At 40.0% G+C, this 24,754-nt stretch overlaps 1 protein-coding gene across 4 annotated transcripts in view; it reads right to left on the bottom strand.

Annotated features, from left to right (window-relative positions):
* Positions 1-24,754, bottom strand: part of BCAT1 (branched chain amino acid transaminase 1) — a 103,498-nt gene that overhangs the window by 17,386 nt on the left and 61,358 nt on the right. For all 4 annotated transcript variants that reach the window (XM_032855256.1, XM_032855258.1, XM_032855255.1 and 1 more), the window contains 2 exons: positions 8,955-9,118; positions 1,315-1,457 (listed from right to left, as the gene is read on the bottom strand). In XM_032855256.1, the coding sequence (XP_032711147.1) occupies positions 1,315-1,457; positions 8,955-9,118 (307 nt within the window). The remainder of the gene's footprint in view (positions 1-1,314; positions 1,458-8,954; positions 9,119-24,754) is intronic.

The following is a 24,754-nucleotide window of genomic DNA, read 5'->3' as shown; positions in this document are numbered from 1 at the left end:
CATAGCTTTCGATAAATGTCATTTGCAATGACCCAAATTTAGAAATCACAAATATTCCAGTATAAATTTTGTTTCTAAACAGTGCCAAGTACAAAGAACAGAAATGGAAGAATCAGCATGATCTGCATCTGGCTTTTCAAATGCCAAGGATTACCAACGGCCAACCCAAGGACAAGGTGTACTCACCACACCTGTTTATTCTACAACTGACTGGAATATAAGGCTCATCTTATTAGTCTCTGCAACTAATGCTCAAATTAGTGCATAGCTCTGAAGTCAGCCACATCTGAATCACCATTTTCCTCTATAAGCAGCCAAAACCCAAAAGAGCAATAGAAATTACTGTAGCTACTTTAAAAGAAAAAGTTCACTTAAAATTTTAATTAAAATGAATACTCAGACTTTACAAGTATTTGGAAACTTTTATCTCTAGTCTCTATACTTAATACTGTGAAATGAACAGCCTAAGAACTTAAACAAGCCTAAAAAGATGTTTTTAAACTTTTAAGACTACTAAAATTCTAATGGAAATAAATGCATATATATGTATTGTCCCCCATTATTGGTCATTTCATCCAATACCATAGACATTGTCAACATTTTGCTAAACCCCTATGGTCTCTGCCAACTAACCGAAAAAATAGAAAAGAAAGATACGGAGCATTCAGGATATTTAAGGCAATGAAGAAATACAGATTTTTATAGTAGCACATATTAAGTCTTGAATGAACAAGGATCTAAGTACAATTCCCAAAATGGACCAATATGCCCTTAAAAATAGTGTGTTTTAATCAAATTGAGCTCCAGAGTAAACCTGGAAGATTTCTGATATATTATCAAAATATGCAGAAAGGGCAACAACTGTTACATGACTTTTAGCAAGAAAATACACTAAATGTCCTATCAGTAGAATCAGCAGACTATGCTTATAACTACAGCATTTTCAGCCTATGGCATATGATGAATGGCCACTGAACTGATCTGAGACTGATCTCCAAATGCAAGGGATTTTGGATAGGAAAATGGGTAAGAAGACAGCAGAGGGAATAAGGCAACACATCTTCAAATCACGGAGATTTAAATTCCTTAAGCTGACATCTCCATAATAAGCACATCTAGAACCCAAACCCTAAAAAAAACTTTTCTCAGTTCTGTGAATTTACACTCATTTCTACCTGAACAACAAAAGCACAGTAGTTCTTAGCATTTTGGCTCATGCTACTTATTCCTTATTCTAAGGTCCTCGTTCTTTTTTCTCCAGCCTCATTTAAAATGATTGACAAATTGCAAAGAGCTGAAATCGGAGTGAATTACCTCCATCTTCATTTATCCAGTAAAGAAAAAGATTCATAGTTCCAACTTCAGTTATCTGATTATCTTCTCCATAGAGCCACAGAACCTGCTGACAGCCATGATCCGCGGCTTCACATTGGGCAAAAAGGGATGAGCCGTAATTCCTTTTCAGAAAGAGAAAACATATTGACTGTGAATATACCACCCTTCTTATGCTATCTTCCCTACTAAAATCCTCAGATCTTTAATTTGTATACGGATGTAGTCAGTGCACCATGCCCTTTATATGTGTGTGCATGTATATTCTCTAGTTAACTGCATAACATTAAAGGAAACTCATTAGACAGACTAAATTATGGAGTATATTACAACATGCAGATGAATGTTTTAGATAAAACATAAGAGTCCTCAAATAAATATGATGTTTGCTTGCCTCCCTAAGCCCCTGGTTGTATAATTCACTTTCCTCGGTTTTCACAGGATATTAGCAAACAAGTTTGAGGGCTTAGAAAAGAAACCTAATCCCACCGTTGGATTATGACGCCCACCCCAAGCAAGTGTAAACAAAATACTACAATAACTACTACAAAGCATTAACGTCAGCGTCCACAAAATACCCACCTAGGCCTTTTAAAGTGCCTCTTTTACATTTGGTCGGGATCAAAATGTCTAATTAAAAGTATCAGTTAAGCACTAGAGCCCCATTCACTGTGGCTGTCTGCCATTTTCATCCCACTATATTCTCTTTGGGCCCTCCTTTGGAGCCAAGTCATTCTGCTTGGGTTGATTGGAAGTCATTATACCTTGCCCTACATAACTGAATTAAAGGGTGGGCATGTAGCTGCTCATAGAAGCCCTTCTTTGAGTGATTCACTCATTCATTATAATATAGGTAAACTGAAAGATGTTATTTTACCCTTTGGGGGTAATGGCAGCCTGTTTGTTCTGACATAAGCCTGGCATCTATTGTATTCATGATCATTACCCTTCACAGGAGAAGGCATCTGAAATAGGAGAGCCCGAGGCTAACATACAGGCAGAAGCTACCACAAGAGATGGAGGGAGAGAGAACCAGAAGGGAAGGGCGAGATAGAGAAACAGACTGGGTAGAAGGATAGCGGGTGAGCAGGACATACACAAGGGCAAAAGAGAACTGGCAACAATGATCTGAGCCCCTAGTGGGTCCACCACTGCCATCCTACATACATGAGCCCCTCAATTCATTTCCTGCTTAAGATGGTTTGAGTCTGTTTCTTTAATTTTTAATTTTTAAGTAATCTCTACACCCACCGTGAGGCTTGAACCCACAAGCCCAAGATCAAGAGTCACACGTTTCACTGACTGAGAGAGCCAGGCACCCCCTGAGTTGGTTTTCTGACTTGCAACTCCAAGAATATTGACTAATAACTAAAACATTCTAGAAAAACTATGGGAAATAGGCCTTACATTATATGGCTACATGGGTCATGAATTTATTCACATCAAGGTCAGGTAAGATTCATTAAAAGAGTATCAAAATGGGGCACCTAGTTGGCCCAGTCAGTTGAGCATCTGACTCTTGATTTTGGCACAGGTCGTTATCTCGTAATCTCAGGGTCATGGGATCGAGCCCCACAAGGGGCTCCAAACCCAGTGCAGAGTCTGCTTGGGATTCTCTCCCCCTTCACCTCTCCCACTGTTCGTGCTCACTCTCTGTCTTGCTAAAATAAATAAATCTTTTTTTTTTAATTTTATTTATTTGACAGACAGAGATCACAAGTAGGCAGAGAGGCAGGCAGAGAGAGAGGAGGAAGCAGGCTCCCCGCCGAGCAGAGAGCCCGATGCGGGGCTTGATCCCAGGACCCTGGGATCATGACCCAAGCCAAAGGCAGAGGCTTTAACCCACCGAGGCACCCAGGCGCCCCAAAATAAATAAATCTTTAAAAAAAAAAAAGAGACCTTCAAAATGCAGATAATAAAATGAAAATTATCAGCCAATCTAGAGAGGATACAATTCTTTATATAGGAGGTTTTGTTTGATGACCATAAAAAGCTGGACCACCCAGATTCAGAATTAATGGTAAATAAGCAACAGTGGAGTTAAAATTATGAATACTTTTCAATAATGGAGGATAAATGAGACTTCAGCAGGAGTCCACTAGAAAGAGCATGGGTTTGGGGCCAGTGGACTTCAGTACAGCTCTTGAACTTCTACTGTTTGGCTACATGTGCACTTAAGTGAGTCAGTTCATATTTTTGCCTTAATGGATTCATCTGGCAAATAAGAATACTTTATACACTGCATGGACTATTTGGAAAAAATGAAGCAATAACAATATAAGCTAAGAAACAGCTCATGTGAGCCTCTTACAGCCTAATAAAACCAAGTTTTTCCAAAAAAATAACTCATCTAGGGCACCTGGGTGGCTCAGTTGGTTAAGTGACTGCCTTTGGCTCCCGTCATGATCCTGGAGGCCCAGATCTCAGCAGGGAGTCTGCTTCTCCCTCTTACTGTCTACCTCCTCACCCCACCCCATGTTCTCTTTCTCTCTCTCAAATAAACAAACAAATAAATAAATCTTTAAAAAAAAATAACTCCTCGGGGCACCTGGGTCGCTCAGTGGGTTAAAGCCTCTGCCTTCGGCTCAGGTCATGATCCCAGTGTCCTGGGAACCAGCCCCGCATCAGGCTCCTTGCTCAGTGGGGAGCCTGCTTCCCTCTTTCTCTGCCTGCCTCTCTGCCTAATTGTGATCTCTGTCTGCCAAATAAATAAATAAAATCTTAAAAAAAAACACAAAACACTCCTCTATTTCAATTGACTTTTGCCTAGTTCATAGACACAGTCACTGAGACTTTAATGATTTCTCTCATAAAATGTTCTTCGTTGGGGTGCCTGGGTGGCTCAGTGGTTAAAGCCTCTGCCTTCAGCTCAGGTCATGATCCTGGGGTCCTGGGATCGAGCCCCGCTTCGGACTCTCTGCTCAGCTGGAGGCCTGCTTCCCTTCCTCTCTCTCTGCTTGCCTCTCTGCCTACTTGTGATCTCTGTCAAATAAATAAATAAAATCTTAAAAAAAAAAAATGTTCTTCGTTAAAATGAGAATTTTCATAGCATGAGTAACTAGCCTTTTCAAGAAGTTTCTAAAAAAACACACATGCACACTTTTGAGAATGTTAGCTGAATTAAAACCATGGTTCCTTAGCATCATGAAGCTACTTGGGCAAGAAAGAGAATTAAGGACCTCAACCATTTCTATACACTGAAAGAAAAAGGGTTTTTATTTGTTTGGTGCTTATTTGGTTGATTGATTACTATATTCTATAGATGGTATTTTTCCTTAACCGAATTCTTCCTCAAAATTCTCTCTCAGGTGTAAACTGGATTATTAATATCCACAGGGTCATTAATATTTTGATAATATATTTGGATTCCCTCCCACATGCCACCAATATTCAGAAAAGAACACATGTCCTGGGGCACCTGGGTGGCTCAGTTGGTTAAAGCCTCTGCCTTTGGCTCAGGTCATGATCCCAGGATCCTGGGATCGAGCCTCGCATCGGGCTCTCTGCTCAGTGGGGAGCCTGCTTCCCTTCCTTTCTCTCTGCCTACTTGTGATCTCTGTCAAATAAATAAATAAAATCTTAAAAAAAAAAAGAAAGAAAAAAAGAAACACATGTCCTTGGGAGAAAGAGAAAAATGAAAAATTTGGACAACTGTCTATACAGAAAAATTTTAACTGTACATAATCTATCTTCTCCCAGAATAAAAATCTGGGAGAAGATAAATACATCTGTCCAAAAGAGTAAATTCTATTGTGTGAAATCAAAGAGACTGCTCCTAAGGCAGGGTCTAGGAGATGAAATGAGAAAGCAAGCAAGCCTCATAATAACAACTATTGTCTGCTAAGAGGATACTTAGTACTTGCCAGGCAGGGTACTGAGTACTTAAGTCCATTATTTCAATGAAACATCTTAAAACAACACTAGACTTTATTATACTTTGGAGGACTTATAGGAAGAGGGTACTTAGTAATATAGGATCACACAGATACAAGCGTAGGATTCTCAGATATCTCTGAGTGCCATGCCCTTGCTGTTAACTGCCAGGTTATAGCACCACACTTATTGGCAGCTTTCTACAAGCCAATCACATGGTCCTAGGCACTTCATAGTGCCCTGCTTCAGCCTCACAGGTAAGCTGGGTATTACTGTCCTAACTTTATAAATGAAGAAACAAGGAGGCTGAAACCAGTTAAGTAATAGCTCAAGACTGTAAGGTTTTTAAGCCAGGTCTAACTGACTTCAAAGCTTGTATTCAAGTACAGAATAAGAGTAAAAATTAATTAATTAGCTAATTAATTAATTAAGATAGAGTGGGGGCAGGGCCAATTCTTTCCATATTAACAAGGAAACTAGGAAATCAGGAATAAAGATGTTCCAATGATGAAAGACCTTCTAACTCAGTGTTTCTCAACTTTGTTTTCACATTAAAAAATTCTGATGCTCATAGAACTACCCTATAATCCAGCAATTACACTACTAGGTATTTATCCAAAGAATACAAAAATAGTGATTTGAAGGGGCACATGCACACGAGTGTTTACAGCAGCAATATCCACAATAGCCAAATTATGGAAAGACCCTAGATATCCACTGATTGAGGATAAAGAAGATGTGGTGTGTGTGTGCGCGTGTGCGCACACACACACAGACTCAGACACAGGAATATTACACAGCCATCAAAAAGAACAAAATCTTGCTATTTACAATGACATGGGTAGAACTAGAAGGTATTATGCTAAGTGAAATAAGTCAGTCAGAGAAAGACTAATACCATATGATTTCAGTCTTATGTGGAATTTAAGAAACAAAGCTGATGAACATAGGGGAAGGGAAGGAAAAATAAAACAAGATTTTGGAGAGGAAAACGAACCCTAAGAGAGTCTTAACTATAGAGAACAAACTGAGGGTTGCTGGAGGGGAGGTGTGGGGGGATATGTGGTAATTGGGTGATGGATGTTAAGGAGGGCACTTGACAAAACGAGCACAGGGTGTTATATGCAACTGATGAATCACTGAATTCTACCCCTGAAACCAGTAATACACTATATGTTAACTAACTTGAATTTAAATAAAATTTAAAAAAAAAATCCGATGCTTACTTAGGCTCTAACCATGGAACCCAGAGAGGAGTAGTTGGTAAAGCTGATTTTAATCTGTAACCAAGGTGAGAACCACGGTGCTAGAACTTTCCTTCAGCTGCGTGCCATTGTATTACTTCTCTCATTTATGCATATTTAGATATAAAAGAATAACATTATCTCTGATGGCTTCAAAGAAGTGGAATAATCTTAGAATAAAAGGAAAATCCAGGGCGCCTGGGTCGTTCAATTGTTAAGTGTCTGCCTTTGGCTTGGGTCATGATCCCAGAGTCCTGGGATCGAGTCCCGCCATCGGACTCCCTGCTTGGTTTCTCCCTCTCCTACTCCCCCTGCTTGTGTTCCCTCTCTTACTGTCCCTCTCTCTCTGTCAGATAAATAAAATCTTTAAAAAAATGAAAAATCCTTCTCTTCCTTAGGTTAACTGGGAAGGCAGAAATTTTCTCAAGCTGAGGAAAACCAATAGCTATTTAATAAATGTCAACTAACTACAGAGGTGCTAAAAAACTTGGAAGGTAATTGTTGAATTAATTGGTTTAGAAAAAGAAGCAATAATAAAATCTAAGGGGGCTGCCAAATGTCTTTGCCAACTAAATAGGTTGATACTAAATGAAGAATCCTGTGTTTCCCTTGCAAGTCTTTGGTTAAAAGACCCCCCTTTGGGTTACTGCCTTCTCACTTGTCATTCCTGCTTTATTTATAAGACGCAATATTCTCTTCTCTAAGAGGTTTCATGCCAACTTCCACTGACCATGGCCCACCTGAGCCTAACGAGTCCAAGTATTAATTTTTTTTTATAAGAGACTTTATTTTTTATAGCAGTTCTAGGTTTACAGAGAAAGTGAGCAAAAAGAGTTCCCCCGTGTCTCCTCTCCCACTTCAGTTTCCCCTGTTAACCTCTCACATTCGTACACACTTGTCAGGACTGATGAGCCAATACTGATTCGCTAATATTAACTGAAGCCCATAGTAACAGTAGGGCTCACTCTTTGTGCTGTACAGAGAAGAACCGTTTTTAATTGGCTGCTAGTGATCATGTATTCTGTTCATACTGCATTATATCATCTTTATAAAAAGTTACAAACTGTCCCCAACACTAAAACTAAATTTCCCCGTAATTCTCAACATTCCTATGTTACCTTTATCCTGGGCAGGTAGGGGGAGCTAGAAAGCAAGATTCAAAGAGGAAAAAGGAGCTTATTAGGACCTCTTCGTCAAAGACGGATTTACTATAAGGTGAACTCTAGGGGAGGTTCTCACAAAGTGATACATGTGGTGTCAGGGGTGCCTATGCTGTGTGAAGAAGTCTGAACAGGTGAAAAAGACATCAAGAAAACACCCAAAAGAAGTTGTTTCAACCTGACTAGCATAGCCCACCATCAGGGAGGAGTGCTCCATGCTAAAAGGAAAAGAAAGGGACTTCTTGGTTTAATGGACTTCGTTAGGATTTCTCTAGCTACTGAGAGAATGCAGCTGCTAAAAATGCAGGGAGGACAGGACCCAGAATTTTCTAACCTTTTTTTTTTCCTTTTTGGTAGAAAAGGAAAAAAAAAAAATACAGAGGGACAACAGAGGGTTCAAACCCAGCTGTCAACATCTCTCTCACATCCTAGCCATACATCGCCAGACACTCCCAGGTCTCCCTGAGTCTGCATGTTTTCTCTAAGCCCGGAAGTCACCACAGTGTCACCTCCCAGGCCTACTGCTGCCTCAGTGTACACAAAGGAAGAGCCCCCGGGTGAATCTGGCTATTCAGGCTCACCCAGAGGGGCATTCTCTGCTCACGGCCAAGTCCACCCCTGAAATTGTCTAACACTTTTCAAATGCTCTTTTATTTCCAGCCAGCTACATATGGCCAATGAGACTGGCCTGACAGAGCCAAAGCGGGGTTGTCCCTCAGCCAGCTGGCAGCAGGTACGGCTACAATCTGTGGCAATGAAGACAGCACTTGAGTGAAGCGGGCACCTTCCCCAGACAGGACTCCTTGGAGCCGGTGGAGAGCCTCGGCCCCAGCAGCAGATGCTCTCTCAGGCCACCTGTCTGCCGGCAGCTAGAACACCAGCCTCCAGGGGCAGTGAATTCAAAGCATTTGTGTTATTCCCGATTTACTTATCTTAGTTCTTGCTGCTGTATTAACACTCAGTGGTCCTCCCTTATAAAGGGTCACAGGTTATCCTTTGAATGAGCGCAATTTTTTTTAAAAGATTTTATTTGAGAGAGAGAGAGCACAAGCAGGGGGAGCAGTAGAGGGAGAGGGAGAAGCCGACTTTCCGCTGAGTGGGGAACCAGACATGGGGCTCGATCCCAGGACTCTGAGATCATACCCGAGGCGAAGGCAGATGCTTAACCAACTGAGCCACCCAGGTGTCCCTGAACTAGCACAATTTAACACTGAAGAATAAACACAAAACAGAAAAAGGGCATTTCAATTTGAATATTAACATATATACTTGGACTGATTTGAGATGGTGATAACTGAATGGTTGTGAGGGACTCTTAACTTTTATCAGAAACAGATTCACTTACCCTCCCATCTTGCAGTCCCCAGTCCCACCTTTCCAGGCTCTCACGTACTTCGGATTGGCCCAAAGGGACACCGGCTTAAAGGTTCCACTTGAAAAATAAGGCCCCACTGGGCTCAAGATTACAAAGAGCAGGGCTTTGGTAGGCTTCTTGACTCCAAGAGAAGGCTGTGATGGAGTAAAAGTACACACAACTGTTAATGTAAATGGAGACACCAGTCTTAAAGTCTAGAACAGATCTGTAACTCTCTCCCAGAGGGGCTGTCTAAGCACGGGGGCTGTTACTTCTCAAGCTGAGTTACACAAAACCAGATGGTCCTTTAAGAATAAACACAAAGGCCGGAGTGCTGAGGAAGGATCCATTTTGCTTTGCCTTCTGAGTTACGGTTTTAGGGGAAAAAGAAATTTATCACAACTTTTTGTGAGGAGGGCCTTGAGAGGAGAAATATGTTTTTGACAACCAGCTTTATAACACCTTGCATTGACTGGGAATTGAAAAAAGGAAGAACCCAGACATGATTTTTGTCTCTAGAGAGGAAATGCAATATTTGCTTTTCTAACTTCCCCTTCTGTGTTCACAGATTACTAACAGCTTCAAGACATGCTGGGGTGGGTGGGGGGGACAGGTGGTGGGTATAGGTGAGTATGCCATTACTATACCCCATGGTCACAGACAGGAGACGGCAAGAGTGGAGCTTCACAGCAGGCGAAGATACTAGATGAGATCGAGATTCCCCAGAAAGCCAGAGGATGAAGGACTGAGGAACATGAGTCATGAATGACAAAGATAGAACATGGTCTTTCCCCACAAACACTGGGAAAGCATAAGCCAACCACGCAAAACTATGTTGTCTCCAGCACAAAACAATTATAAGTAATTATTCAGTTGTTTACTAAGGAGGAAAATGGAAAGACTGAAAGCTTTGAGGTTATGTATTATAAAGGCAAAAGAGGCCGCTGCTCTATTCTATGTGATTCAAGACCATTGGGAATAAGAAAACGAGCCCAGGACTATTACATTGACAGTCTCAGGATAAAAAAATGCTATGTCCATTCTTCAGCAGAGTGGTGTCTGCCTAGATGGTGGTTAAGAGTCTGTCATGGTGGGACGCCTGGGTGGCTCAGTTGGGTAAGCGGCTGCCTTCGGCTCAGGTCATGATCCCAGCGTCCTGGGATCGAGTCCCACATCGGGCTCCTTGCTCGGCAGGGAGCCTGCTTCTCCCTCTGCCTCTGTCTGCCTGTGCTCGCTCACTCTCTCTCCCTCTGTCTCTGACAAATAAATAAATAAAATCTTAAAAAAAAAAAAAAAGAAGCTGTCATGGTAAGAATTAAGAAGGGACTCAACTCCAGCTGACAGTGTGACCATTTTGTTTGCTTGATGAACTGACTAAAGTGGGTCTGGAGGTATTTTTTTTTTTTTTTCTGAATTTTATTCTGTCTCCCTCCCAAGGCCCCCACTCACTACTTATGACCAGATCATCAAAACTCGGGTAAGTAAAATATTCATGGGCATAAAAAATGTATTTGTATATGTGCACACTGATATCCTCCGAAAGGCATGTAACCCTCAGAAAGTGGGAAGATGAGGGGCACCTGGGTGGCTCAGTGGGTTAAAGCCTCTGCCTTCGGCTCAGGTCATGATCCCTCGGTCCTGGGATCGAGCCCCGCATCGGGCTCTCTGCTCGGCAGGGAGCCTGCTTCCCTTCCTCTCTCTCTGCCTGCCTCTCTGCCTACTTGTGATCTCTGTCTGTCAAATGGGTGAATGAAATCTTAAAAAAAAAAAAAAAAAAAGTGGGAAGATGATTCCATTTGTATTCCATGTGAACATGACACCGAGAAAGGCTTGGATGGCCAGAGTCAGCAAACAACAATGGGTTTTGGTTTTTCACTTGCTTGGATTTGTTCTTAGTTGGGACTGAACAGGATTCCCCTACCAGTAAAGAGGGAAGAGCCTTATAGCTTCATTTGTCCCCAAAAACTTCAGAATAATAATACATACATGTCTTTCTTCCCAGCTTTGATAAAAACTGACTAACTTATCTCCACACTTTTATGCACCTATCAGTTAAGTAAATACAATGATACATTCATGTCAGAGGAGCTTTGAAGCTTAATACTTAAAAAGAAAAGGTTTTGGGCCCTCCTATTGAGTAATAAAGAGAAACTTCCAACACAACTTGGAAATCCAATCTGTAGCACAAAACCTCAGTAATTTATCTATCCTCTAAGTTTCTGAATAAAATAGCTTATTTGTGGACAAACTGATAAGCATTTTATTAGAAACCACACAAATGTCTGAAATTTTATCACTCTTAACTCATGTATTTTTCACAACCTGCTTTATACTAGAAGCAATACCTCATCATCATGGAAATGTGGGATAAATTTCATCTTATTCATTTTCTTCCTGACTTTAATTGACAGTAAACTTGCATTTCCTCCACTAGGTGGTGGTATAGAGAGCACAGATGGAAAAATGGAATAATCTTAGGCATGAAATCTCTTTCTGGAAAAAAAAAATCAATAAACCTTTAAGTAACACTTTTATTCTTAGCAAGGAGGTAAATTATAGATGAGAAGTTTTCAATGCTGAAAGATAATGTGTTTATGTGTACTAACATTTTATTTTCTGAAATTTAAGCAAAGCCAACTCATGGTTTTTTGTTTTTTTTTTTTACAAGTACTTCAAGTACTAGTGTTGATCACAGCTTGGTCACCTTCATCCTTAAATGATTACTTATATTGATCGTCTTCTCATGAAAAGAACTCTGTGACTTTACAGCAAATGGCCACACTGTTTCAAGACTGAAAATAAATAGGTAACTGCATTAGGAGGGGAGCTTGGGGACTATCTGTTTCTAGCCTCAGGAACCATTATCTGTTTTGTCTTAATTCTCCCTTCTATTCTGGAAAGCAATTTAAATTCTGTGCTACCACTACAATTAACAGCAATTTCTTCTATAATATTCATTAAATGCTAAGAAACATACATCTATAATGACCTGGTCGGGCTTCCGTTTGAATAAAGCAAAAGCCACATAAATAAAGAGAAAAGTATCTGATAAGCTGTGAAATTGTTTCAATAAGTGTCATTTCCTTATGAACATTTTTTGTTCTTTTTTCTAATTTCCAGATTATTTCAATATATAAGGAATTGAGGGCTTAAAAAAAAATAAAAGCCATGGGAAATGAGGAATATAAAATCTCATGGATGCGAAGTATGTCACTTCTCAAGGGACCACATTGACTTAAGTTGAAATTCTGATGTGTATGAAAAAATACTCATCTTTATATTATACCTCACAAACACATATACAAAAGTATTAAGTACATATATATTCTGCACAAAATAACAAGACCCTTGGGTGTGATGGAAAATAAAGTGACCAATTTCAGGGAAAATCACCACTTCTGAGTCAGTCAGAAAATTAGTATATTAAAAGGCAGAATTTCAGAGGTTATGTGAACAATGGCAGAAAGTGTCCCAGGGGCTGAGAAGCACAGCAGCCGTTTGGAGGCTTGAGAATAATTCTGTTTAAGCATTTGTCTGTTTAAGACAAACATAGGACAGAAAAAAATAAGGTAATTGGGAATAACAAGAACATTTTTCAAAAACAGTGGCATGACTTTTTTTTTTTTTAATTCTAAAAAGAGCCTAATTTGTTTTAGAGGGGAAAACAGTGAAGAATATTGGGCTTAGAGGCACTAGAAGAGATATGGAGAGGACTAGGGGTCCAGGCAAGACCTTCAGTGTGTGAGTTACAAAACAGAGGGATAATAAATTCATGTAGTTTTTGTAGGAAAAATTAGTTGGTTTGGTGAATGATTAAAAAATCCTCAATAATTGTATAGCTTTTGGTTTCTAAGACATTTCAGTTATTGCCTCATCTAATCCAATAAGCCAGGAAGTTAAGGGTTTTAATTTCTATTTTTATGTTGAAGAAACTGAGGCTCCAAAACTGAGCCCAAGGTCTCAATTATTAAGCTCTAGATCTTCTACTCTTAATCCAGACCTCTTTTTGTAATGTCAAAGTTTAAAACAAGAAGTACCCAAGATTTCTTACTCTGGAAAGACTTCAAGTCAAGGCATCTCTTGTTTCTATCTCAGCCTTCAGCATGGCCCTCACACTCTACGTACCTCATGCTCAAACCCCCTCACTTTCCTGCCTCTACAATGTCTTCCTGAACTACTCCCCCTGGACCACTCTCCTTCTCCCTGTTATGGACTGCAATGTGTCTACCTCCAATTTTAAGCCCCAACCCCCAATGTGACTACTTTTGGAGCTAAAGCTTTTAAGGAGGTCATTAAAGTCAAACAAAGTCAAAATGGTGAGGTCCTAATTCAACAGGGCTGGTGTCCTTCTAAGAAGTGGAAGAGACATTAGAGCATGAGTTCTCCATTCGATCCCCAACCCACTCCCCCACCAAACACAGAAGGCTCTGTGAGGACATAGTGAGGTAGACCTCGATGGGGAGACCATTACCAGAAACTAACCCTGATGGCAGTTTGATCTTAGCCTTCCAGCCTCCAGAACTGTGAGAAAATAAATTCTAGTGTTTAAGACATTCACTCCATGGTATTCTGTCACGGCAGCCCACTAAGACATCCCCTCTCCTTCCTAAGTAATATAAACCCTCCAATCTCAACTTAAATGTCATTTCAGAAAATGAGCCCTCTTTAAAAAGTCAGGTACTCATGTTACATGCGATCACAGCACCCTGCACTTCTGTGCATTTAGATAAAATGTCCATCACACTTGCTTACAAATGTTTCTGTAATTCTCTACCTCTTGTTAATCTGCACAATCAGTGATGTGCAAGGCCATCTCCGTCCCCTACACAGAATACTGTGCCTTGTTATACCAGGTTTACTACATCATAAGAAGTTGTTTACAGAGGGGAGCTGTGAAAACCTAGATAACTTATTTGCCAGATCTGAATTACTTTGATTAAAAAAAAAAAAAAAGATACTAAACCTCCTATGTTGCATTGATACCACAGAGAAAATGTTCCTTTGTCCCCTGCCTTATTTCCTAAACTAACCGAATTCATATGTGGACATTCAAAGAATACCATGAGGGAGGCTAAAGTCCAGAATATTCTGAGGCTTGCTATAAAAGACAGTATATATTCAACATTGACAAAAAGAAAGGATAGCACGCTTCTGTAGTTTTTAAATAAGAATGACCTTAAAATTTAGAAAGCACATAGTTAAAAGAAAACTTAGGATAAGGAAAAAAGAACAACTACCTGTCTAAGGTTATATAAACGCAGTCATAATGACTGCTTACAGCATCAATATAAGGAGTAAATTAGATAAACTGTGGAAAGCACCCAGAGCCTCCTCTTTTTCAACCATCCAACAAACAGCAATTATTTTTGTTTTTATACCTACTCATTTCTAACAGTAATAGTGGTAAATAAATTCAGTATTTACCAAAACGCAAAGCCTGAAGGCGACATTAGGAGGACTGTAGATGGGACCATGGAAACCACACTCAACACTCAGTGTTGGAATTGTGGCGAATGAGCACTTGGGTAAAAGACAGGATTATTATAACAGCATCCGGTATATATATACAGCTTGGCATATCTACAATCAACCCTAAACAAAAATTTTAGCATGGATTATTAAACAAATGGTCAAGAAAACTTGATAGGGAAGTACCCAAGAAGAGCCAGAATGAGTCACTCTTAGAAACACCATGCTTCATTTCCCTTTCTGAAATGACTAGATCAGGGGTCAGCAAACTTCAGCCCGCTTCCTGTTTTTTAAAGTCTTATTGGAATACATGCATTCATGTATTCATGGGTTGTCTACTGAGGTTCTGTACCACAAAGGCAAACATGAGTATCTACCTGACTTCATAGGAAAAGTTTGCTGACCCCTTTCTTTAGAGGACAGGAAAATGCTACAGGAGCATTTTTCTTGTATCAAAAATGGCCCCAAAACCAGGATCTCCTCACTACCTAGCCTCAGCACTCAGACTTTGACTTTGTGATTCCATCTAATTTGGTTCAGTTGACTGGGCCAAGGACACAATGGGCCTGGAATAGAGAGATGCTCAGACCAATACAGGGAGTTGACATTGGCAATGAAGATGCTCCCCAAATAGGTAAATCTCAACCCAGCCGACCAAGTGAGATCCTGAGTAAGCTGAACGGTACACTCAAGGAAGCCCCAAGAACTGACTACTGGCTGCGGCAATGTGAAGGTCCTTGGTGATCTTGACAAGCATATTTCAGTGGGAGTTGGTGGGGGTGGGGGGAGTAGTCAAAAGTCAGAATGTTAGATTCAAAAGAGAAAGGGGAGAGAGGAGGTTATAATGGCAAGTATGCAGAAATCCTGTGGGACATTGTGTGATGCAGTGGAGCAGAGAAACGGATGTGCTCTACTTCTGTCCCCTTCATCTAGTCACACATCACTGCCTGCCTGAACCGTCACCCTCAGAAGTAGAACCATGAAGAAGTAGAGCCTGGGAAATCTTTTTAGTTTTTTAACAATCAATTTTCTCTTTCCTCTGGATCATTCCATCAGCTTAGAAATATGTAGTAGTAGCTCCCATCGAAAACAAACACATTCCCTTTACCACACGTTCCACTCCAGGACAACCATCTCGCCAAGGACCTTCATGTTGCCAAATCCAATAGCCAATTCTTGGGCCTCATGTCTCTGGTCCTGTGGGCAGGATCTACCACAACTGATCATTACTTCCATGTGCCTTACTTGGCTTCTGGTATACCAAGACTTCTTGTTTTTCTTTCCACTTTACAGGCTGTTACTTCTCAGACTTCCTAGCTGATTCCTTTTTATCTCCCCTTCTTCTTAATGCTGCAGGGCTTAGTCCTCACCTTCTTTTCACTAGTATCTAGATTTCTTCTCTTAATAACTTCACATATTCCCTTGACTCTAAAGGCATTATATGTTAAACACTAAGAAGGTATTACTTAAATCCCAAACTCTCCCCCAAATTTCAGACTTGTAGATCTGCCCACTTACTTGATAACTCAAGCTTAAGTTACCATGCCCGAAACTGAACTCTAGAGTCTACCCATCATTGCTCCAACAAATACGGAAGAAAAACATTTTCCCTCACTCTTCCGCATCCCAATAAATTGTCACTATTCAGTTGCTCTGGCCTAAAGGAAAACTTGACCTTTCTCCTTTCACATTCACATCCAATCTGTCAGAAAATTTGGGAGTTGCAATAAATATCCTTGAATATATGTCTTCATGTGAACTAGGGGATTTGTCTACAACATAAATTCCCTGTAGAAAGCCTGCATTTTTAAGATTCCCAAATTTAACGGTCTCATTTTATTCAATTTACTAATAATACTTCTTAAGTTTGTTCTATCAACATAATGGGTGATGAACAGGACACTCTTTGCATAAATTATGCTACCATATTTCATTGATTCTAAGATATCAATTTTTTCTTACATTTAACATGTCTGAAATCCAGACTCAGCATTTTACAATTGCTATTGGCTAAGTAGCACTCATGGGAAAGCTGGCATTACCAGACTTGGAATTAGCTATTCATACTGATGGTACTTCCAATGGCTTATGGGCATTGGTGATGCCATACATGCTGAGTTTGCCATTTAAAATGTCTTTAAAAAGTCACAATATGACTTGGCATTGAAAAGAGAAATCACTGAACAGAAAGTGCAAAGACAAGAGCTGGACATATATTTGATATCAGTCAAACAAACATTTGTAGTAACACTGAAAAAATGCAACTGAATATTTTCCTGCAAAGCAACATCCAGTCTTCTCATGGAACCTCTGGGAGGAAGAAATCCATATGAAGATAAAGCTGTGTTAGTTTCTGTTATTAAGCTACATGCAAAAATAAAAATGCCTATCACAAGCCAAGCAGTGCAAATGATGGCAGGAAGAATTGCAGATGTCCTCTGAAAACACACATTAAAAAAATAATAATAAAAGGCTGGTATGATTAATTCATGAGTGAGTCAGGATTGTCAGCAGAGTACTACATCATAGTTTAGCAATGTTTTTTCCATTTCAGTGCATATAATAATGGGTAACTTATAATTTATGGCATCCTGTATTCAATTAAAAGATACATATGTATGAAGGAATACCTTACAGCTAAGAAAATGGGTAAAACAGAGATAAATCTGTACGTACTGATGTGGAAGAATCTCTAAGACAAATTGTAAATGCAAAAACAATAATACAAACAAAATTGTTCATAGTATGGCTGCCACTTAAATAAAAAAGAGACAGACAAAAACACAAATATATATATATGTATATATATATACACACACATATACATACATACATACATACATACAGAGGGAGAGAGAGAGAGAGAAGGTACAGCTGGGGAGCCAAAAATAGTCTTCTTCTATGGAGACTTAATATTGAACATCTGGCACTGTCAATCAGGGAAGAAAGGACAGACCACTCAATAAACAGTAACAGAATAACGTGGTATCCATATGGAGAAAAATAAAATTGACTCCCTCATACAAAGTTCATTTCCAAATGGATTTCATCTAAATGGAAAAGCACAACTCTAAAACAGAAGTATGACCGTGGGGGCGCCTGGGTGGCTCAGTGGGTTAAGCCGCTGCCTTCGGCTCAGGTCATGATCTCAGGGTCCTGGGATCGAGTCCCGCATCGGGCTCTCTGCTCAGCAGGGAGCCTGCTTCCCTCTCTCTCTCTCTGTCTACTTGTGATCTCTCTCTGTCAAATCAATAAATAAAATCTTTAAAAAAAAAAAAAAAAAAAAAAAAAAGAAGTATGACCGTGGAGTAAGGAAGAATTTCTTTAAAACACACAGAAGCCACAAAATATACAGAAAAAAATAAATTTAATTACATTACAAAGAAACATTTAAAAAAAAAAAGATTAATTTATACCTTGGGGGAGGGGCAGAGACAGAACCTCAAAGAGACTCTGTGCCAAGCACAGAACCTGATGTGGGGCTCAATCCCACGACCCTGATGTCATGACCTGAGCTGAAACTAAGGGTCAGAAGCTTAACTGACTGAGCCACCCAGGTGACCCAGTACTGCTGTTTTCTAAAAGATACCAGTAAGAGAGTGAAAAAGCAAGACTAGCCGAAAAAACAAGCCATAGACTAGAACACTATTTGCAATACATTGATCTGACAAAGGATGTGTCACAGAATGGAAAGTTACTACTTGTGAAATGTATCTCTGACAAAGAATTTACACCTAGCATACACAAAGACTCTAAAAAAATTGAAAAGACAGATGAATTTTTTTAATGGCAAAGGACTGGCAAAGATATTTCCTAAAAGGATTTTCAATACACAATAAACATATGAAAAGGTACTCAACATAATTTGCCCTCAGGGAAATAAAAATTAAAAACTACAAGAAGGTAAGACTCAGATATCGGAGTGGATAAAATTAACACGATACTACCAGTGTCAGCAAGGATATGAAGCAAATAGAATTTTCATACATTGTTGGTGGGAGAATAAACTGGTAAAAGCAATCTGGAACTCTGTTTTGCAGTATCTAGTAAAGCAAAACACATATATCCTTCTATTCAATTTAACTCCTAATACCAAAGAGATGCAAGTACATAGGTCAATTATAAGACACATACAAGGATGTGCCCAGCACCTTTATTTATAAGAGCCAAAAGTTAGAAACATGCCAATTGCCCATCCATAATAAGACAATCCTGTATTTGGGGGCAGGAGGTAAAAAGAGGAGAGAATAAAGAAAGAACTACATAGCACAACATGGTTAATTGATTCTAGGGAGGGAAGGGAAATCAACAGAGAAAGATATACAAAAGGTTTCAATTGTACTAGTCACTTTCTAATCCCAACTGTACTAATCATATTCTAATGTTAACTGGGAGTTAAGTGCATAAATTTTCATATTTAATTCTTTTCTTTAAACTGTGTGTGTGTGAATGTGTGTGTAAAAATCTTTGAGTGTGGGAACCTGAGCAAAGAATTATTGCCAGTTTTGAAAAAAAGAGGCTAGCAGTTAATGTACAGATACATGTATGCAGGTAGAGGTAAGAATATGGGCCTCTAGAAGGATATAAAAAAAGGTGGTCACAGGAATTGTTTGGAAGGAGGCAAACGGTGGAACTGTGGATCAGAATGAGAGTGAAAGGAAGCTTCCTTACCTTTACATGCCTTTGGTACTATTTGAGTTTGTTACCAGATAGTTTTCCCTCCCCCAAATAGTTCCTTTAACATCCCAGAAATATACCCTTGTGCACTGTTGGTAGGCAATTAAATTGGTGCAGTCTCTCTGGAAAACAGTATGGAGACTCCCAGGCAAATTAAAAATAGAAATACCATATGATCCAGCAATTCCACTTCTGGGTCCTTATCCCAAGAAAACAAAAACACTAACTCCAAAAGATAAATGCAACTCTGGGCTTACTGCACAGGATTTACAATAGCCAAGATACAGAAACAACCTAAGTGTCCACTGAAGGATGAATGGATAAAAAAAATGTGGTCTACTGTCTCCAAGGCAAAGGAAACAAAAGTGAAAATGAACTTTTGGGACTTCATCAAGATAAAAAGCTTCTGCACAGCAAAGGAAACAGTCAACAAAACTAAGAGGCAATCCACAGAATGGGAGAAGATATTTGTAAATAATACTACAGACAAAGGGCTGATATCCAAGATCTATAAAGAACTCATCAAACTCAATACCCAAAAAAACAGGTAATCAAAAAATGGGCAGAAACCATGAACAGACACTTCTCCAAAGAAGACATACAAATGGCTAGCAGACACATGAAAAAATGTTCATCATAAGCCATCAGGGAGATTAAAATCAAAACCACATTGAGATACCACCTACACCAGTTAGAATGGCCAAAATTAACAAGGCAGGAAACAAGTGTTGGAGAAGATGTGGAGAAAGGGGAACCCTCTTAAGCTGTTGGTGGGAATGCAAGTTGGTACAGCCACTTTGAAAAACAGTGTGGGGATTCCGTAAGAAATTAAAAATAGAGCTATCCTATGACCCTGCAATTGCACTACTGGGTATTTACCCCAGAGATACAGATGTAGTGAAAAGAAGGGCTATCTGTACCCCAATGTTCATAGCAGCAATGGCCACAGTTGCCAAACTGTAGAAAGAACCAAGATGCCCTTCAACAGATGAATGGATACAGATGTGGTCCATATATACAATGGAATATTACTCAGCCATCAGAAAATATGAACACCCAACTTTTGTATTAACATGGGTGGGATTAGAGGAGATTATGCTGAGTGAAATAAGCAGAGAAAGCCAATTATCATATGGTTTCGCTTACTTGTGGAACATAAAGAATAACATGGAGGACATTAGGAGAAGGAAAGGAAAAGTGAATTGGGGGAAATCAGAGGAGGAGAAGAACCATGAGAGACTGTGGGCTCTGAGAAAGAAACTGAGGGTTTTAGAGAGGAGGGGGAGTGGGTGGATGGGTGAGCCTGGTGGTGGGTATTAAGGAGGGCATGCACGGACTGCATGGAGCACTGGGTATGGTGCATAAACAGTGAATCTTGAAACACTGAAAAAATAAAATTAAAAAGAAAGAAAGAAAGAAAATGTGGTCTACAGATACAATGGAATACTACTTTACCATGAATAAAGAAGGAATGCAGCCTTGCAACAACATGGATGGTCCCTGAGGGCACTATGTGCAACGAAATACATGATCTCATTTATATTCAGAATCTAAAACAAAAATGAAAACACACATAAAACAAGCTTGTAGATGCAGAGAACAGATTGGTGGTTACCAGAGGCAGGGGAAGGGGGTGGGAGAAATGGGTAAAGAAGATCAAAATGTACAAACTTCCAGGTATAAAATAACTAAGTCCTGGGGTTGTAACAAACAGCATGGTGACTATAGTTAATAACACTGTATTGTACATATGAAAGTTGCTAAGGGAGTAAATCTTTCAAGTTCTCATCATAAGAAAAAAAATTTTTTAACTATGTATGGTGATGGTTGTTCACCAGACTTACTGTGGTGATCAAGTTGCAATATATGCAAGAATTGGATCATTATGCACGATGCCTGAGAGTTTTATCTGAATTTAAAAAGTCTGTCTGTCTATCTGTCTACCTACCTATCAGAGACAGAGAGAGAGAGAGCAAGAGAACACAAGCAGGGGGAGTGGGTGGCGGAGGGAGAAGCAGGCTCCCTGCTGAACAAAGAACCTGATGTGGGGACTTGATCCCAGGACCCTGGGATCATAACCTGAGCTGAAGGCAGAAGCTTAACTGGCTGAGCCAAACAGGTATCCCTAAAATTTTTTTTTAAATAAAATCCTATGGCAAATTTGCATGTGAAAACTGACATCCCTCAACTTGGAAGTATGGTAACTGAACGTAAGATCGTAGGAGTGTGTTATGTAACACAGGTGTGTTTTGTGTGATAGTGTGTGTTATATAATACAGAATATATAACACATTATAATATCTGGAGTGATTAGGTCAAATGTAATTAAGAACAGGAAAGCTACTGGCTCAGAGAAAGAAAGGAAATAGACACAAAGGTGGACTGATATGAGAACAAGACAGGAAAGACCTTAGTAGCCCCATCCATTATATTTCCACACTAACCACTGTTATTGAGCTACACCCCGTTTCTCCACAGCACAGACCTCCCTCTAGCAGTACACAGTCATTTCATGAGTTTCTATTATGAAAAGTGACTGCTGCACCAGACACGGATTTCCCAGAGAGCAGAAATGGCTCGTTTGCTCAGCACTGGTTCCCTAGACCGGGCTCCATGGCAGAGAGGCTGAGCACGCAGGCTTCTTATTTCATCGCTTTGGGACTCAGTTTCCTCATCTCTGAAATGCCACCAGGAGCTCCTACTCACAGGGTTTGCCAGTGCACAGAAAGCACCAAGCACCGTGCCTGAGACTTAGGAGAGCTTCATAATGGCAGGGGTTGGTGACAGTGTCCAACAAGTGACTGCATTTCATCAAAAAGAATGAGGACTTCCCTGAAAAGCAGCAGAACTTTCCCGGACTGGGAAAGTAAGATGGGCCAAGGGCATCTTGCTGGAAACACTAACTCAAGAATTCCCTGGGTTCTATGTTGTCAAACTTCTCGCTGCAGTATTGGATCAGGTGACAGGGAAATGGAATCCCAGTAAGGGACCTGGCACAGGTGGGGCAGGTGTCCAGCATGGAGAACTTTCCAGCACTTAGAAGTGATGGACTGTTTAGACACATAGTAACCTGCACAGAAATGAGAAACAACATGCCTTGGGAAAACGTTCAGAAATGGGAGATCAGTAGAACAAAACCATTTCTAGAAAATACAAATAAGAGATACTGAAAACACACACACAGACCAAAAGAATATTCATTCAAGGCATGAGATGATTGCCAGGGGGTGGTGAGGAGATGGGATGAGAGTAGGGAATGAAGATGGAAGGAAATAAGGAACCAAATGGTGGGACCTCAGAGCCCATGATGGGAAGTGCCATGAACTGAGAGGCAGGAAGAGCTGCATCGCAGTGGAGGGTAAAAATGAAGACAACCACAGCAATCTTCCCCTGTGATAATGATGACACAGACCCGAACAGCCTCAAGAGGCTGTCCATTGGTAGGAGTGGGTGGTAGCTGGTGAGAACAAGCTGCGTTTCACAGGCTGTAATCAATGCAAATAAGCTGGATCTCGAAAAACAAACTCCAGGTTTGAAGATACTTAAATGGGGCTGTTGATCTGAAGCATGTTAACAGAGTTATACAAATGAGAATTTCATATTGTTTATAAGCAGTGGAATCAATGCATGTGTGTGTATATGTATGTATGTGTGGGAATCTCAAATATGATTGCAAAAGAATGCATTAAAGTGTAGACAAAACACAAGTTATAGGATCATAAGTTGCTGCTATACTTAGTTTTTTTTTTTTTAAGATTTTATTTATTTATTTGACAGAGAGAGATCACGAGTAGGCAGAGAGGCAGGCAGAGAGACAGAGGAGGGGAAGCAGGCTCCCTGCTGAGCAGAAAGCCCGACGTGGGGCTCAATCCCAGCACCATGAGATCATGACCTGAGCCGAAGGCAGAGGCTCAACCCACTGAGCCACGCAGGTGCCCCTTAGTTTTAAAATCTGTTCACATTCTTTCATTTATAGAGGCTAATTGTGAAGAGAAATGATGGTAAGATACAATATATATACGCATAAGTAAGGGCAGTGAATAAAGGGAATTCTTTTCACGGGAACAGTTATGATTATAGGTTACATTACATGTGTAATATGAAGATTTTACAAGGTGATAAAAGGAAAAGAAAGCATGTCTATGAAATTTATGTCCTTAAGCTGCCCATGCAGTGAACCGGAAATGAAGGGTTGGACCCTTTGGCAGCAGGAGTTTTCTAAATGGGAGCGCTAATGAAAATATCATTCTGAACGATTTCCAGAAGTTGTGAATGGGGAAACTGTTTATGTGAAGTGACTGAAAATGCTCTGTTCAGATTGTATTCTGGGCGTCTGAGGCTGCAATTAACCAAAGCAGACTGCTTCTCTAGCGGGGCTCAGCTCCAGAGATTTACGTAAGGGCACTCTGAATGTAGAGGTAGGAGTTAAGGGGTGCCTGGATGGCTCAGTCATGATCCCAGGGAGCCCCGCATTCGTCTCTCTGCTTAGCTTGGAGTCTGCGTCTGCCTCTCCCTCTGCCTACTTGTGCCCTCTCTCTGTCTCTGTCAAATAAATAAATAAAATCTTTGAATATGTATATTTAAAAAAAAAAAAAGAAGTATGAGTTAACTGAATACGAGGGATTCCTCGCCTTCTGCATGAGCCAAAGACAGTCTGTCTAGGAGAACAGCTGAAAAAGCCAAATCTGCTGGTGGCTTGCAGATCTGTGGCCTCAGCCTGGGACCCGGTCAAAGGCGCTGAGTGGGCTGTGCCTCCACCATCAAACTTGATTCTTCTCCGTGACACGGATCCTCAGCCCCGCTACTATCCAGTGCAGCCTCACTCTGTCACCTCTCCAATCATCTCCCGTGGGATGAGAGGACACTGAGAAAAACTGGAAATGTGAAAGACTGAACAGCATGATCCCACGGGATTTCAGAATTCATGGTTGTGCCTATTTTGTTACAGACTGTGGTCAAAGCATTTGCACACTTATTAGAATCACTAAGGAAATAAAGCCTGTGTCTATTGGTACGTTCATATAGCTGTACCTGCTTGCAGTTACTAAACAGAGTGAAGCTGGATAAAATGGATGTTAAAATCAGCAAAACCCAGCTTCTTTAGAGGTAAGGCTGCTCGGTATCCCGTACTGATTCTGATAGCATGTAATTTTAACTTCTTGTCTGATAAAGTGAAAATCTAGAAATTGCTCATGTAAATGTTCTTTATTTAAATAGTAGGCTTTCAGATTTTATCTTAATTTCCAATTGACACATAATCAGCAGTAGTCTGAGGCACTCCAGCTTTTAGTTTCTGTTTAAGTTTTTAACTACCTATAAAAAAACATTTTAGAAGATAGTAAAGGGATGTTCAAATTCCTTTTTTAATGAGAAATCTTTTGGTAATGTGAATGATTTTACTCTCTAAACTTTTCCCAAGAGGTTTATGTATTAATGTTCAGCATTTTGTTTAGTGATATGAATTTTATGGGAAACAATTTTTTAAAAAAAATTTCTACCCATTGGCAGCCTGGTATATTTTACTGGCAAGCTCTACCCCGTAGTTATATACTAATAGATAATTATAAATGTCCCAATAAAATACTATTCTGTTTATCATAATCCTAAATCTAACAGGCTTTTAGTAATGGACTCAATTATTATCG

Source organism: Lontra canadensis, unplaced genomic scaffold (genome assembly GCF_010015895.1).
Source record: "Lontra canadensis isolate GAN:19392208 unplaced genomic scaffold, GSC_riverotter_1.0 scaffold9, whole genome shotgun sequence".
NCBI lineage: Eukaryota > Metazoa > Chordata > Mammalia > Carnivora > Mustelidae > Lontra > Lontra canadensis.
This window is presented reverse-complemented; position numbering and strand designations above follow the sequence as displayed.